Raw genomic sequence first — 17763 nt, forward strand, 5'->3', positions numbered from 1 at the left:
ACTCTCTGCTCCGCTTCCTCTTCCTGTAATGACATCACTTCCCTGCAAAACCGCAGACAGGCGATGCACATTACCGGAGGTAAACCGCGAAATACCGCAGGGAATAACGCAGGAAAACGCAGTGAACCGCACAGAATTTGCTGCCTGCGTTATTCCCTGCGGGATTTCATGATTAACATTGAGTCAATGGAGGGAAATCCCGCAGCGATGTGCGGAAAAGAAGTGACATGCACTTGTTTTTGCTGCGGGATTCCCGCAGCAAAACATGCAGCTGTCAAATTCCGCCCAGTGCGCACAGGATTTTTTTTCTCCATAGGATTTGCTGGTGATTCACTGCAGAGATGTTATGAACATTTTCTGCAGCGAAACATGCAGCAAATCCGCGAAAAATCCGCGGCAAAATCCGGTAAATGCGCACATAGCCTAAAGGGCGGGACTGGGTTCTCAGACAGAAAAAAACTGCATAACAATCAAAAAGACTGGAACACCATTGTAAATGTGAACTGGCTGCTAGCCAAAAAATACACAATCTATATGAAGTGAAAGCTGCACACCAAATTCAGAGAAATATGAAAAAGCATAACTGCTTTATAATACATAAGGAGAACCCAGTCCCGCCCTTTAGCCATGTTTATTCAATTTCCTATATAGCCAGGTCCCTGGCTTCCCATACACAAGCAGGTTTTAACCGCATATAGAGGTAACATTTGGTTAGGGACCCCATAAGTAAGAGATTACTGTGAATTGGTTATGGGGCAGTAATGAATTGATCAATACATTAGCTAAATATTTCTTTTTTCAAATAATCCTCAGCAGTTATGCAATGTCACATTTCAATTTTTTCAATTTTTCATATGGCTAATTGTATTTTTCATTCCTTATGTATTATAATGCAGTTATGCTTGTTCATATTTCTCTGAATTTGGTGTGCAGCTTTCACTTCATATAGATTGTGTATATTTTGGATAGCCCCCTGTTCACATTTACAATGGTGTTCCAGCAGTCTTCTTGATTGGAAAGTTTCAGACCTTAGATTTAAAGCATGGCTCCAGCTGTGCAGTGAAAAAAAACCCAAAATGCTGAAGTGGTGCTTTAACTCATTCCTAACATTGAACATACTGGTATGTCATATTTGGAAAGGTGTTCCTGCAAATGATTGCACTTGTAGATCATGGTGATTGTGATGGCAGAAGAGCTTTGCCCAATCTGATCCTCACTCAAGCTCGGCATAAGTGATTGCCTAGCTCATGCAGAAACAGCCACGGTTGGTGCCAGTGTAATGATGGGCCAGGGGAGCCTCCGGCCTTGTAGTCGTGGCTGTAGTTTTCAGGCTTACCCCTGGCTCCACCACTACCTCAAGGTCGGGAGCTAACTTGGTGGGGCAGAGTGTGGTGGTGCAATCGTCGGTCGTCGTACAAACAGTCTTCAGGCAGGATGTGGTGAAAACAAAAGACATCTTTTATTACACTCGCCTTCACAATCCGGCTTCTTGCAAAAAACACTTCTTCTTGGAGCTGGGGGACAACCTGCTCTAACGTACCCTCACGTGGGGATGTGCCCTGGTTAATCCGCTTCGCCGGGCTCCCACTAACGGTTACACACACACCGGATCCACACCGGTTGCTTCACTCTCCGAGGTTCCGTTCACTCCCGTTCTCTCCGGCGCCCCCTATGGATTCAGCTCCCACACTCTGCCCCTTGATGTTCACTCTCTCCCGTCCCGGATCCAACTGCCCTCTCACACACACACATACACTTCTCCTTCCTCCCCCTGATTTCTGCCGGCTCCTCCTTCCACTGTGGTGACAGCCGTCCCACCCGGCCACTAGGGGTGTGTGAAGCCCCACAGGTGTAGTGTCGGTGCATTACCTTCAGGGACTCCACTCGGCTGGATCCGTCTGGTCTTTGTCACAGGTAGGAGATCTTCTATTTGTCGTGACGCCACTCTCAGAATTGCGGTCAGTGGGGACCGCCACTGCAGATTAGGGGACGCCTGGGGCTGATGGTAAGTGCAGTTAGTTGGAATAGCCTCCTGAGAGTGAGGCAAGCCCCAGGGCCCTGTGTAGGTGCGTAGTACCACAAGGCGCAGAATAACTCCACACACGCAGAATGTCTTTCAGGGGTTTTACTCACTTCAGATGGCAGGGTGAGTAACCCGGGCGTAGCTGGGATGAACCAGGCTGGAACCAGGTATCCTTCAGGCTGACTTCTGATGGTGACTACCAACTCGCCTTCCTTAGCCCTTGATGGTTTGGGGTAACCCCGACTTTTAGTCCCTATGGGGGTCACCCAGGGAAGTTGCTGAAGCCTCTCTCCCCTTCGTTTGCCGTTTGCTTGTTGCCTGGGCCAGATCACTCCAGCTGCTTGCCTCCTGTGAACTGTGGGCCCTAACTGTGGCTACGTGGCTGCGGCTTTTAGTTATTGTGGTGTGGGCTTTGAGGGCCCCACACCGGCAGGTTTAGCAAGGAAAGGTGGATCTATCCCCGCTCCGGGATCTGCCGCCCGTTTGGGCCTGGTTCTCCCTAGCAGTCTCCTTACTTCCCACTCTGTGCTCTCTCTCTAGCTGGAGATGGGTTTCGGGTAGCCCTCCTAGGTGACCGTTCTCCCCCGTCGGTAGCCACTGCGCGGACGCTGTCAGACTGCAACAGCCCAGGGGAAGGGGTCAGCTCTCCTCGGAGCTCCCTGGACTCTGCACTGAGCCGGCTCACTGCTCCTCCTCTCCTGTTCTTGCCTACGCCACCTAGCAACCAGGCTCTCTTACCACACCCCTTGAGAGGAGATGGAGGCTTTTGGCCCCCTCCACTATTCCAGTGGAGGTGAAGGCTTTTCCCCCTCCTGGGATCCCCAGGGGTCCTCTCATAGGTACATGTGTGAGACCTGATCACTATGCGCCTGTGTAGTCACACCTCGGTCAGCCTTCTGGATTACCTGTATTGTACTGTCCCCAGCATGGGTGCAGTACTCAGTGGTGCCTGACCAGGTCAGGGGCGCCACATTCCCCCTTAGTTATCACCAGCACGTCCTCGGGCTGCAAGACAACATTTTAAAATGCATAAAACATTAAAACATGTAAAACATTTAAAACCACCAGGTACCATACATCACCACCCTCCACCCACAAGTCCGTTAACCCACCCAAAACCCTCTCACGTTGGCCGCGCCTTCAGCCACTTCTGGCAGGATGTAGAGGCGGCTTTCATGGTCTGGTGGTTTCAGGGTATACCTGGCCTGGTGGATCCGCGCCTTCAGCCTCTTCTGGCAGGATGTAGAGGCGGCCTCCACAGTTGGTGCTGACCAGGTACCCTCTTTGTGGTGGAGAGCCAGGCCCCATAAACAGGCATGCTCTCTGGTTGCAGGTAAGCCAAGGCCCTATATACGGACGTGCTCCCTGGTTGCAGACGAGCCAAGCCCCTAAACAGGCTGACTCTGGTGGTGGTGGTGCCCTCTGGTGTAACTATTTACACTGCGAGAGTTTGTGGCTATAGCCAGTTCATAGCCTTAAGGTTCATTTCTCACATTAGTTTATGTGGGCACATTGCTTAAACTTTAAAACGTTGCAAAAACTTCAAAACTGGTAACTTGCTTTACTTTACATGAACTTTATGCAGACTCCTCTTCACCAGGGCTTGGGCCTGTAGGGCTGCGGCACCTGTTGCTTCCTTGACCTCTTTCTTCGTCTGTGGTAGTCTCGTCAGTAGGTCCTTTGTCTTTTCTTTCTTTATCGCTGTCTTTCCTTTCTTCTTCTTTAGGACATGGTGCTACATCTAACGCATACCACCCTCTTTCTCCTTGATGCATGGTAAATTGTACGGAGTCTCCCATCTTTAAGTTTCTGCCAGGGTGTCCTCTGGGCAAATGAGCTCTCACATCTCTTCTATTGACGAAGATACCTTCCTTTATACCTGGTGCCACTATAAAGCCATATCCGCTCTTCAAGTTAAAGTCTTCCACAACTCCTCTACAAAGGGGTCCTCTGACCTGTGCTTTGGCTCTTCTCAGGAACCGTTTTTCTTCTAGGTCTCGGGCCGTGACTTCTCTCTGCTCTGGGGATGGCGGTGCAGGGAAAGACTGGGTTCTGCTACGGCGCCGTGTCTTGCGGACTGGATTCTGCGAGGTACAGCTTACCAGCTCCCAGGTGAGGCTTTTGGGCAAATCTTCAGCAGACGGTGTCAGGTCTTCTTCATCCCAGCGGGAATAGGGCAACATCTCCGGCTCGGGGTATGAATCCACTGCTGGTGGCTCCTGAGTCAGCTCCTCAGCTTCCTGGCCTCCCCTCCCCCTTAGTTCTTCTGAGCACTCCTTTGGTGGTAGTGCTGGGGATGGACTTTCTTCAGCAGGCCCAGGCGGGGGACTCTTTGGCGTGGTTGCTGCAGGGGTTGCCGGAATCCTCTTGGGGGTGTGCGGAGGGAGCATGTACTGATCCACCATCTCCTGTGGGAACTTGGCCTCCATGTCAGCCTTCAGCTGCCAGTATGCAGGGTCCTCACCTACCAGGGATTTCCTAGCAGGGACCTCCTTGGACTGGGGAGCGGTGTCTGCTCTGGCCTTGCAGGCCGGGGAAAATGGTGATGCAATCTTGTCTTGGCGGGCCGCGCCCGGCATGGCGGCGGCCTGGTCTTGGCGGGCCGCGCCCTGCATGGCGGCGGCCTGGATCGGCGTCGCTGTCGCGATGGGATCGGTGCAGGCTGGGCTGGGCGTCGCTGCAGCGATCGGAGCTTGGCGGGCCGCACCTGACGGGGCTGCGGCCTGGTTCAGCACCTCACTTGCGGCGCGGACGAGCGTTGCTGCTGCGGTGGGGTCTCGGCGGGCCGGGCCTAGCAAGGCGGCGGCCTGGGTCAGCGTCACACCTGCGGCGTGGATGAGGGTCGCGGTGGCTGCCGGTTCTCTGCGGGCCGGACTGGGCGTTGCTGCAGGGACCGGGTCTTGGTGGGCCGAGCAGGGCATCGCTGCGGCGGCCGGGGCTTGGCGGGCCGCACCTGGCGTGGTTGCGGCCTGGCTCAGCGTCGCCGTGCCGGGCGCCTCTTCAGGGACTGCGGGCGTGGTAGCAGGGGTCGGAGCACTCGCGCCGGCAGGGGCATCACTGGACTCACCCATCGGTGGCAGCATCGGGGTCTGAGTCGTCACCGCCCGGTCTGGCACTCGGCGCGCGGCTCTCCCCTCATAGGCCTGAACCGCCGCGGTCATCCACAGAAACTCCGTCCGTCCCTCTCTAATCAGCCTTCCGACCCTGGCCTCCAGTTGATCGCAGAACTCGGCGAGCTCCCGACACCACCAGGCAGCGGAGCCTGGCTCTGGGTCTCTGCATTCAGACGCCATTTTCTCTAGCCACAAGCTGCTGGCCTCTTTTCCGTTCCGCCGTCTCTGGACGCTTCCGCTCTCTTCACAAGCGAGGTCAGAACTCTGCAGGGGATCTCTGGGTAGCCACACCTCTCCGTGGGCGGTAACTTCTCCCAGCGCGGGCTGCTGTTGTTTTTCAGCGCGCTTTTCATGGTGGCAATATGGCGGCGCTTCCAATTTTTCAAGCGGACCGCCCAGGCACATGGTCACCTGTCTGAACAGGTCTAGTCCTTATCCTGTTCGTGACGCCAGATGTGAAGCCCCACAGGTGTAGTGTCGGTGCATTACCTTCAGGGACTCCACTCGGCTGGATCCGTCTGGTCTTTGTCACAGGTAGGAGATCTTCTATTTGTCGTGACGCCACTCTCAGAATTGCGGTCAGTGGGGACCACCACTGCAGATTAGGGGACGCCTGGGGCTGATGGTGAGTGCAGTTAGTTGGAATAGCCTCCTGAGAGTGAGGCAAGCCCCAGGGCCCTGTGTAGGTGCGTAGTACCACAAGGCGCAGAATAACTCCACACACGCAGAATGTCTTTCAGGGGTTTTACTCACTTCAGATGGCAGGGTGAGTAACCCGGGCGTAGCTGGGATGAACCAGGCTGGAACCAGGTATCCTTCAGGCTGACTTCTGATGGTGACTACCAACTCGCCTTCCTTAGCCCTTGATGGTTTGGGGTAACCCCGACTTTTAGTCCCTATGGGGGTCACCCAGGGAAGTTGCTGAAGCCTCTCTCCCCTTCGATTGCCGTTTGCTTGTTGCCTGGGCCAGATCACTCCAGCTGCTTGCCTCCTGTGAACTGTGGGCCCTAACTGTGGCTACGTGGCTGCGGCTTTTAGTTATTGTGGTGTGGGCTTTGAGGGCCCCACACCGGCAGGTTTAGCAAGGAAAGGTGGATCTATCCCCGCTCCGGGATCTGCCGCCCGTTTGGGCCTGGTTCTCCCTAGCAGTCTCCTTACTTCCCACTCTGTGCTCTCTCTCTAGCTGGAGATGGGTTTCGGGTAGCCCTCCTAGGTGACCGTTCTCCCCCGTCGGTAGCCACTGCGCGGACGCTGTCAGACTGCAACAGCCCAGGGGAAGGGGTCAGCTCTCCTCGGAGCTCCCTGGACTCTGCACTGAGCCGGCTCACTGCTCCTCCTCTCCTGTTCTTGCCTACGCCACCTAGCAACCAGGCTCTCTTACCACACCCCTTGAGAGGAGATGGAGGCTTTTGGCCCCCTCCACTATTCCAGTGGAGGTGAAGGCTTTTCCCCCTCCTGGGATCCCCAGGGGTCCTCTCATAGGTACATGTGTGAGACCTGATCACTATGCGCCTGTGTAGTCACACCTCGGTCAGCCTTCTGGATTACCTGTATTGTACTGTCCCCAGCATGGGTGCAGTACTCAGTGGTGCCTGACCAGGTCAGGGGCGCCACAGGTGCCCTAACACAATACAAATAAAACACTTTTATTAATGACATCTCCGGTTAACTAAGCTCCCTTTGTAGGGGGTATGCTCACCCACTACACACCTCCCCTCTTAAAACCCGAGCCTCCCGGCAAGGCTCCATCTAAAAATCACACATATTTTAAAACTAGGCACAACATGGTGAATAAACTACGAACCAGTCCACAACAGGCTGCCCGGAAGAAGGGGCACCAGTCCAGCGCCCGGAGTTCCAACTGGGAGCTCCCGGTCTTGGTAGTGCCCGGAGGCTTAGCAGCGCTCCCGGTCTTGGTAGTGCCCGGAGGCTTAGCAGCGCTCCCGGTCTTGGTTGTGAACAACAGGAACACAAAACTTCTTCTTCTCCATAACGCGGAGGAGCCCCTGGCCCAGTCCGGCAGCAGACTCTCTCCGGGCTCAGTCACTTGAACGTTGCTGAACTTTAACTGCAAACAAAAGAAAACCGGTCTTCCAATAAACCGGTCAGGATGTTTTACTCTGGATGCAAGGCCCGCTTCCACTCGGCTCTCTGAGCCCTGATGTAGTCCGACAGGGACTGTCCGGGCTGTCGGCGCAGCCTCTGGAAAGGCTCGTAGGCAACGGCAGGCTTCGGTGCCGTGGTCTCCTCAGTCACCGACGGAGGCGATGGGGTCGCTACCCTAGGCGGCGGAGGTATATCCAAGACGATAACCGGGTTGGTGTTAAGATTCTGGCTAATAGCCAGCACCGCCGGGATTCCCCTCTCCGAATCGGTGGTCGGTCCGGGCATCACCTCCGGAGCGACGGCTAAAGTGCGTCTGGGATGAGAGGATTCAGCCAGTACCGGTCTTGACTGCGCCCGTCGCCGGCATTGGTGTTCCTCCCACTCCAACTCCTGCTGCCACTGAACAGCTTCTTGTGAGGTGGGCATTCGAGTGACGCTGACCGCAAAGAGGCCTCGGCATCCCACTTCGGGTATGAACCGGACCTTCTCCCCTGGGTAGAGCGTGTGTAGGCGCTGAGGTAAGCCCTCGACATCCAGATGCACCCGATTATAAAAATAATCATCTCCGGTTGTCTCCTCCCGGATAAAGCCGTAGCCCTCTTGCTGGTTGAATTTCACCACTATGCCTGTGGTGAACTGTAACTCCAACTCTTCACCCCGGGGACCGGTCATCATCTCCCGGGCGACAGTTTCAGCGAGCAGTCTCTCCTGTACGGGGTCCGGCTCTGGGGACGGTGACTTTCTGTGAGGAATCGAAGACGGCTGCACCGGGTCCCAGAAAAAGCCCCAATTATCCTGTTCCAGCTTCCGGGTAGGTGAGTCTTCCGGGGCTTGTACAGGAGTAGGGGTCGGTGGTCCCACCGCGACGGGCGGGGGTGTCTCCAAGTCTGGGTTTGGAAGGATTCCCGGAGGCCGATTCCCCAACGGCAGCGGGGTGGTATAGGTCGCCCGGACCTCTGTTGTGGTTCCCCCGGTCACGGCGTCCCATGTGGTGATCCAGGTTACTTTAGACGAGCGTCCTTGTCCTCCTGGAGCGACCGGTAACGCAAGCGGTGACACATCCGCAGCTGCAGCCGCAGCCTGCTTGGGACGTCCTCTGCCCAGATGGGTGAGTGCCATCGCGGTCTCTATCTCCTGTTGCTGCCTGGAGGTCTCCATCGCACAAACACTCGGTAGCTCTGGCAATAGCGGCGAGGTCAGTGGAGATGCTGGAGGAAGTGGAGGCGGGCCTATTTTTCCCGCTCTTGGGCATACTCCACCCCCAGTTTCACACATCATATCGACCCCTCCGCGGCGGTTCTTCTTTTTCTTCAAAACACCGCCCACTTCGCCTGTTTTTCTGCGTGCCCTGGGACCGGCACCTCCCCTCTTTGGGCGGAGTACTCCGAACTTCTTCTTCGGCACCGGCCAGCCCCAGGCTCTTCTTTTGGCGCCAACTTTTCGCGCGCTTTCTTCATCTTCACAGACGACGGCCATCTTGCCGCCATCTTGTGCCCGGTCCAACGCTGGAGGCACTGTTTCTTCTTCCCACCATGGGACTGGAAATCTTCTCTCATAGTCCGGATCCTGTGCCCTAGGCACCACTTGATCTCCGGCTTCTTGGGTCCCTGGCAGGGAATTCGCATCCTGCCGACTACGCCACATGTAATGATGGGCCAGGGGAGCCTCCGGCCTTGTAGTCGTGGCTGTAGTTTTCAGGCTTACCCCTGGCTCCACCACTACCTCAAGGTCGGGAGCTAACTTGGTGGGGCAGAGTGTGGTGGTGCAATCGTCGGTCGTCGTACAAACAGTCTTCAGGCAGGATGTGGTGAAAACAAAAGACATCTTTTATTACACTCGCCTTCACAATTCGGCTTCTTGCAGAAAACACTTCTTGGAGCTGGGGGACAACCTGCTCTAACGTACCCTCACGTGGGAATGTGCCCTGGTTAATCCGCTTCGCCGGGCTCCCACTAACGGTTACACACACACCGGACCCACACCGGTTGCTTCACTCTCCGAGGTTCCGTTCACTCCCGTTCTCTCCGGCGCCCCCTATGGATTCAGCTCCCACACTCTGCCCCTTGATGTTCACTCTCTCCCGTCCCGGATCCAACTGCCCTCTCACACACACACATACACTTCTCCTTCCTCCCCCTGATTTCTGCCGGCTCCTCCTTCTACTGTGGTGACAGCCGTCCCACCCGGCCACTAGGGGTGCCCTAACACAATACAAATAAAACACTTTTATTAATGACATCTCCGGTTAACTAAGCTCCCTTTGTAGGGGGTATGCTCACCCACTACACCAGTATGGTAATAATACAGTTTTTCAATCCTAACACCACATGAAGGAATAAAACCTAGTCAAAAAGACGTTTGTAAATCAAAATAGTATCATGGAAACATCAACTCATTCCACAAAAACAAGTCCTTATTCAGCTAAGTTGTTAGAAACATCCAAAAATAATGGCTCTCGTAACATGGTAGCTCAAAAATAAATTATATTATGTAAAAAATTTATTATACTGTGCAATAATAGTAAAAACATAAAAATGTAAATCTTGTATCATTGTTATCTGTACTGACCTGAAAAATAACATGTCTTTCACTTATACCGCACGGCGAACAGCGTAAAAACATAAACACTATTACTAAATTTGATGTGATTTACCGTATTCATTCTGCCTCCCAAAATTTGGAATAGAAAGGGATCAAAAATGTTACTTATCCCAAAATGATACCAATAAAGATTTGAACTCATCTTGCAAAAAAAAAACAGGTTTTCACACAGTTGTTTTGGCTGAAAGGTAAAAAAAATTACAGGTTTCAAAATATTGCAATACAAACATTATTTTTATTTTATTTTTTTGGGGGGAAAAATAAAAAGGAATCCGTGGCAAAACATAAAAAACTTGTGTAATCTGCCTCCCAAAAAAAATTGGAATAAATCTCTGCAACGTCTATGGCTTACTTATTTGTAAAAAACACATGAGGTCAAAATACTCACTTCATCTGTAAGTTAATTCCCAGAGGTGTGTTATTTGTGGGGGTTTTGTTGTTCTGGCACATTAGGGCCTCATGCACACACTGCATTGTTGCCACGTCTTTGTCCAATGCGTTTTTTTAAGTGAAATCTATTGCCTGAAAGGGCTCAAAAACACAAAGAATAGACATTCTGCATTTTTGTGGTCACCACAAAGATGCAGTCAGAAAAAGCTGGAATAACCTGACAAAAACTGAAATCTCATAGACTTTGCTGGGGAAGGAAATGCGTGCAGTTTGTTAACCAAAATTGCACCCAAAAACGCAGCAAAAACAGTCAAAATCACTGCAAAAATGCACTGTGCGCATGAGGCCCTAATGTGCCAGAACAGAACCCCCACAAATAACCCCATTTTGGAAATAACACCCCTCTGGAAATTTACAAGTGTAATTTACAAAATGAGGTTATTTGGGGGGGTTCTGTTGTTCTGGTACATTAGAGCCTCATGCGCACACTGTGTTTTTACCGCATTTTTCGCTGCGTTTTTGAGTGCAATTTTGGTCACCAAACTACATGCATTTTCTTCCTCAGCAAAGTCTGCGCTTTCAGTTTTTCTGTTCTCACATTGCAGCTTCTTTTGGCTGCATTTTTCTGGTAACCACTAGATGCAGCATGTCTATTCTTTCTGTGTTTTTGCCAGCGTATTTAAGCCCTTCCAGTCAATAGATTTCACTTAAAAAAACGCATCGGACAAAAACACATGCATTTTTTTGGATTAATTTTTGCTGCAGTTGTGTTTTTTTTTGGGGCCAAAAACATGCAGTTTTGTGGTCACAACAAAGATGAGGCGTGTGGACATAGCTGAGGATAAATGACATCTGAAAACTATTCCAGAAATATCTGTGCTACAAAAGTCAAATGGCGCTCCCTTCCCTCCAAGCTCTGCTGTGTTCCAAAATTGTATGACCACATATGGGGGTAATGCTGCAATTTTGGAGAAATTGTTAAACAAATTATGGATCCATTTTTCCTTATTACCTCTTGATAAAATGAGAAATCAGTGGCTAAAACAACATTTCTGTAAATTTTATTTTTGTGTGTATTTAATTTTTAGTGTTTTATATGTAACATCAATTTCTAAAAATAAATATGTATGCACATTTTTCAATAATTTTATTACACATTACTATTCCGCACCACTAAGACACGCATATACAGTCTAGCTGTGCTTGACGTGATCTGAATGTTATTGTACAGCAGAGAGGATATTAATATTAGATCTCCATCACTACATTATGTCTGATCAGTGTGTTTTACTATTGAGAACTACAAATATGTTGCTTTCTTTGCAGGAGAAGGAAACTTATGAAAATGAAGTTGATATCTTCCCATTAGGACTGATATTAATTGAACTTTTCTGGAAGTTTGAGAATAAATACAAATATGCCGTAAGTTATGACTATATATATATACTAGCTGTTTCCAGCCAGCTATCGTTCGGCATGCCCATTATGATCAGCTCCTCAGTGTATGCAGGACTCTGCTGTGGGTATACAGCTCTCCCCCCAAGGGTATACAGCTTTCCCCCAAGGGTATACAGTTCTTTTCCCCCTCAAAGGTATACAGCTGTCCCCCTCAAGGGTATACAGCTCACCTCCCTGGTATATAGCTCCCCCAAAGGTATACAGCTGTCCTCCCCCCAAGAGTATACAGCTTCCCTACGTCCAAGGGTATACAGCTCTCTTTCCCCCAAGAATATACAGCTCCCCTCCCCCAATGGTGTACAGCTGTCCTTCTCCATATAGGGTATACAGCTTCCCCCCCCAAGGGAATACAGCCCCCCGATCTGTATAAAGCTAGCTGTATACAGCTGGGGGTGTAAGGGTTAATCACCGGGACACTACACTGCAGCCTTGAATGTTAGGTTTCCCACTGAGCTGGCGGTGTAAGGGTTAATCACGTGACACTACACTACACATGGAGGGGAGGAGTCAGGGGGTCACATGATCAGTTCCTCAGTGTATGCAGGACTCTGCTATGCTGGTTGTCATGGTGCTGGATGAGGTGAAGTTTGTGTGTGGTCAGGAGGTATTTAGGCTATGTGTCCACGGTAGAATGTACCTGCGGGTTTTTCTGCATGAAAATCCGCGACTTTCGCGGCAAATCCGCACCCGCGGATTTGCCGCGGATTTGCCGCGGATTTTGATGCGGATTTCTTTTTTTTTTCCCCCCCATTCTATACCCAAAATCCGCACCAAAATCCGCAACAAAGAATTGACATGCTGCAGATTTTTCCGCATCAAAATCCGCGGCAAATCCGCAGCGGAAAAATCCGCAGCATGGACACAGCATTTCCAAAATGCCATTGAAATGGCTTGGAAGTGCCGCTGCTGCAGATTTTCGGGAAATCCGCGGCAACTCCGCGGTAAATCCGCAGCGTGGGCACATAGCCTTAGAGTGTGGATGTAGCAGAGCTGTGTGTGTAATATGCGAGGGGGCGGAGCCGCGTGTGGTAATGGATGGTGGGGCGTAGCCGCATGTGGTAATGGGAGGGGGGCAGAGCCGCGTGTGGTAATGAGAGGAGGGCAGAGCCGCATGTGGACATTTGGCGCGAGGGGCGGAGCCGCGTTTGGTAATGGAGGCAAGGGTCAAAGCTGCGTGTGGTAATGGACGTGGGGGCGGAGCCACATGTGGTAATGGGCGGAGTCACGCATGGGAATGGGGGTGGATCCATCCGTGATAATGGGTGGAGCCACGTGTGGTAATGGGGGCGGAGCCACGTATGGTAATGTACAGTGGAGGGATTAGTGAGTAATTACAACAGCTCACATATATAATTATATATATGGGCAACACGGTGGCTCAGTGGATAGCACTGCAGTCTTGCAGCGCTGGGGTCCTGGGTTCAAATCCCACCAAGAACACATCTGCAAGGAGTTTGCATGTTCTCCCCGTGTTTGCATGAGTTCCCTCCAGGTACTCCGGTTTTCTCCCACACTCCAAAAACGTACTGATAGGGTGATAGGGAATATAGATTGTGAGCCCCGATGGGGACAGTGTTGCCAATGTATGTAAAGTGCTGTGGAGTTAATAGTGTTCTATAAATTAATAAATGTATATAACATTTATATAATTTATATATAATTATAGATTACTTGATGCACAAATTACTTAATTGAGTGATTTTAATACTGATCATTCATTTACTACACGGATATGCCAAGTTTGTCAAACAGAAAGTTGCACTTTGTGAGCAATTGGACATTCTTGACTGCTTCCTTTAAAAGGAATCTGTCAGCAGGCTTTTGCTATGTAATCTTAGGACAGCATGCTGTACAGGTTAAAAAAAAATGAACTATGCCTCTCTTATCAGGCTGTGTCCTCTTGTTTACAACAAAGGGCTGCAATTGTATATCACCCAGGCCAAAAACTAGTACTCTAGCATGATACAGCTAAGCCCCCACTAAGTGGAGGCATTACAGGTGCAGGAGGAGCAAATCACACACACACCTCCACGGAATGGAGGGGCCGATTGTTGGATGATAAACCTGCACACTGATGACTTGCATAGAGCGCTGTTCACACTAGCAGATGCACATTCATAAGCCTGCAGCCTATTAGGTGACGCCCATACTATTAGATCAGGCGGGCTGCCAAGCCGTACTCTCTGTGCACCATACAGGGACAGGAACTCTAATATGCAAGGCCTAACAGAAAGGGGCCTGGCTGCATCCTGTACAAAAAAAAATGAGGTTTTAGTTCGTATTATGGCTAGAATACGGAAGCCTACAACCCTCGTGACGGGAACCTCATGCTTGTAGGTCCCTACACTAATTATAAAAATATATGTGTGCTGTTGGTTACTTAGACTAAAGGCTTTATCACCTGGTGTTTATCTTTGGTTGGACTACATTGTCTCATGCGTGGCGGTTGGCACGCCCCCTCCTCTGACACCTCACTCTATAGAGAACCTAGTTTGAGAGGACAGCTTTCCCAGCTCCTGCTGCTTTGCTAAATCTAAGGGCTGCTTCTCACTTGCGAGTTTCTCGCAGTAGAGCAATGCGAGAAAATCTCGCATTGGAATCGGACACGTTAGTCAATGATTCAGCTTGCATTTGCGATTTTTTTCTCAGTCCAAATCGGACTGAGAAAAAAATCGCAGCATGCTGCTTTTTGGCGAGTTTCTACTGCGAGTCTCTCCAATGCAAGTCTATGGGAGCGTGTAAATAATCGGATGTCACGGGACGGCACTCACACCATCCTAATGACATCCGATTTTCTAAATACATTTCTCGCATGTTTCCTAAAACACTGGAAACGAGTGATGTCTCACAATGTCTGTCAATCTCTATTCTCTGTCAGTCGGTCTCTCCCTCTCAGTCTCTATTCTCTCTCTGTCGGTCCGTCACTATCTCTGTCCCTCTCTCACAGTCTGTCGGTCATTTTCCCCTCCTCTCTCATACTCACCGTTCCCCGATCCCCGGCGCGGCGCTGCACGGCATTCACACTGCTCCGGCGGCTTTTACTATTTTGAAAAAGCCGGCCGCTCATTAAACAATCTTCCCTGCTTTCCCCGCCCACAGGCGCCTATAATTGGTTGCAGTGAGACACGCCCCCACGCTGAGTGACAGGTGTCTCACTGCACCCAATCACAGCAGCCGGTGCGCGTGTCTATACTGTGCAGTGAAATAAATAATTAAATAATTTAAAAAAACGGCGTGCGGTCCCCCCAATTTTAATACCAGACAGATAAAGCCATACGGCTGAAGGCTGGTATTCTCAGGATTGGGAGCTCCACGTTATGGGGAGCCCCCCCAGCCTAACAATATCAGTCAGCAGTCGCCCAGAATTGCCGCATACATTAGATGCGACAGTTCTGGGACTGTACCCGGCTCTTCCCGATTTGCCCTGGTGCGTTGGCAAATCAAGGTAATAAGGAGTTAATGGCAGCCCATAGCTGCCACTAAATCCTAGATTAATCACGTCAGGCGTCTTCCCGAGATATCTTCCATGATTAATCTGTAAGTTACAGTAAATAAACACACACACACCCGAAAAAATCCTGTATTATAAATAAAAAACACTAACAAATTCCCTCATCATTAATTTAATAAGCCCCAAAAAGCCCTCCATGTCCGGCGTTATTCAGGATGGTCCAGCGTCGCTTCCAGCTCTGCTGCATGAAGGTGACAGGAGCTGCAGCAGACACCGTCGCTCCTGTCACCTCCACGCAGCAACTGAGGTTAGTAGCGCGATCAGCTGAGCTGTCACTGAGGTTACTCGCGGCCACCGCTGGATCCAGTGGCGGCCACCGGGTAACCTCAGTGACAGCTCAGCTGATTGCGCTACTCACCTCAGTTGCTGCGTGGAGGTGACAGGAGCGGCGGTGTCTGCTGCAGATCCTGTCACCTTCATGCTGCAGAGCTGGAAGCGACGCTTGAGGTACGTGGATTATGCCGGACATGGAGGGCTTTTTGGGGCTTATTAAATTGGTGATGAGGGAATTTGTTAGTGTTTTTTATTTCTAATAAATTATTTTTTCAGGTGTGTGTTTATTTACTGTAACTTACAGATTAACCATGGAAGGTATCTCGTGGAGACGCCTGACATGATTAATCTAGGATTTAGTGGCAGCTATGGGCTGCCATTAACTCCTTATTACCCCGATTTGCCAACGCACCAGGGCAAATCGGGAAGAGCCGGGTACAGTCCCAGAACTGTCGCATCTAATGTATGCGGCAATTCTGGGCGGCTGCTGGCTGATATTGTTAGTGTGGGGTGGCTCCCCATAACGTGGAGCTCCCCATCCTGAGAATACCAGCCTTCAGCCGTATGGCTTTATCTGGCTGGTATTAAAATTGGGGGGGACCGCACGCCGTTTTTTTTAAGTATTTAATTATTTATTTCACTGCACAGTATAGACACGCCCACCGGCTGCTGTGATTGGGTGCAGTGAGACATCTGTCACTCAGCGTGGGGGCGTGTCTCACTGCAACCAATCATAGGCGCCGGTGGGCGGGGAAAGCAGGGAATACGAGATTATTTAATGAGCGGCCGGCTTTTTCAAAATAGTAAAAGCCGCCGGAGCAGTGTGAATGCCATGCAGCGCCGCGCCGGAGATCGGGGATCGGTGAGTATATGAGGGAGGGCTGCTCAATTCAGTCACTCGGGGGATTAGCGGTCACCGGTGAGCCCTTCACTGGTGACCGCTAATCAGGACGCGACACAAACAGAGCCGCAGCATGACAATGAAGTCGGGTGAAGTTAACCCGAGTTCATTCTGATCGTGCGGCTCTGTCTGTGTCTGCTGTCATCTGCCATTCAGCTCTGCTACATGGCTGTCTATGTCTGCTGTCAGCGACCATGTAGCAGAGCTGAATGGCAGATGACATAGTAAAAAATACGCATTACACACGCTAGTAAAATCATTAATTTATTCAGAAAAAGCATCACACTTGCGTTGCACTCGGACGTAACGTGAACTAAAATCAGCCGAGTTTTTTTCAGCTCAGTCGGACCGATTTTACTCTCATAGATGTATTTCCAGCCTAATAGCTCTGATAGTGTCAGAATGGCAAAACCCAATAATATAAGTAATACATAGTTGTATTCAGGGTCTCCTTGCCTACATCATGCTGCTCTCAGATGAGGTAACAAAAACCTGCTGACAGATTCCCTTTAAATAAATCTACATTCCTTTTTCTGCCACATTTAAAATTTTCTTTTTCAAATCATAATATTTTTAATACATGGGTTGTCCAAGATTTATTTTAGAATTGGTTGTCATATCAGATTTGTGGGTGTCCGACACTTACCTTGCAAAAATTGGCTATTTGCACGTGCCATTGCCGCCAGAAGTACAAGGCTAGAACAGCGCTGCTCCTCTGTGTGGTGGCCATTGCCAGGAACTGCAGCTCTGCTCCTATTGAAGTGAATATGAGCTGGGCTGCAATACTAGAGATCTGTCACTACAATTCCAGCAGCTGATCGATGAGGGTGCCAGATTCCAGATGATAGAGCCCCATCGTACTGATATTGATTACATATCCTAAGGCTCAGCCCTTTCTTTCTGCACTAAGCTAACTAGCTGATATGGTTCCTCTGTAAGATGTCCATATGGAAAGGGGCTTTCCTTATGAGACCACTTCTTTAAATTACTAATTAAATTCATTGTTTTTTTTCTGAGCAACTGTAGAGATGTAGAAACATCAATTGTAAGGAATTAAAGATCAGTGGTTTCTTGTGTATATTGAATGTTGTGAACTTTATGGTATTAATAAAACATATGTTTTGGCTTAGGAATGGGAGAAATTGAGAAATGGTGAATTGCCCCGAAAATTTGTACAACAGTATCCCATTGAGGTAATGTATGATAATTGTGTCAGTGTCAATTTTTATCAAAATTGTGATAAATGTAGAATGTAGATAAAGGTTTGTTTTGTTTAAATCCATTTGCAGAATATTAGAAAGTATTACTTTTTTGTATGGTTTAGTGTGTTGTGAAACAATACATTTCTTTGTTCAACTTTCTTTATATTTATATGTTTTAGGCCTCT

General features: G+C 50.0%; 1 protein-coding gene across 1 annotated transcript in view; it reads left to right on the forward strand.

Annotated features, from left to right (window-relative positions):
- LOC142297186 (interferon-induced, double-stranded RNA-activated protein kinase-like) overlaps positions 1 to 17763 on the forward strand; it is a 211261-nt gene that overhangs the window by 181366 nt on the left and 12132 nt on the right. Inside the window, exons 18-19 of the mRNA XM_075341454.1 lie at positions 11560 to 11655; positions 17507 to 17569. Of these exons, the coding sequence (XP_075197569.1) occupies positions 11560 to 11655; positions 17507 to 17569 (159 nt within the window). The remainder of the gene's footprint in view (positions 1 to 11559; positions 11656 to 17506; positions 17570 to 17763) is intronic.

The sequence above is a fragment of the Anomaloglossus baeobatrachus genome, chromosome 3, assembly GCF_048569485.1.
Source record: "Anomaloglossus baeobatrachus isolate aAnoBae1 chromosome 3, aAnoBae1.hap1, whole genome shotgun sequence".
Taxonomy (NCBI): domain Eukaryota; kingdom Metazoa; phylum Chordata; class Amphibia; order Anura; family Aromobatidae; genus Anomaloglossus; species Anomaloglossus baeobatrachus.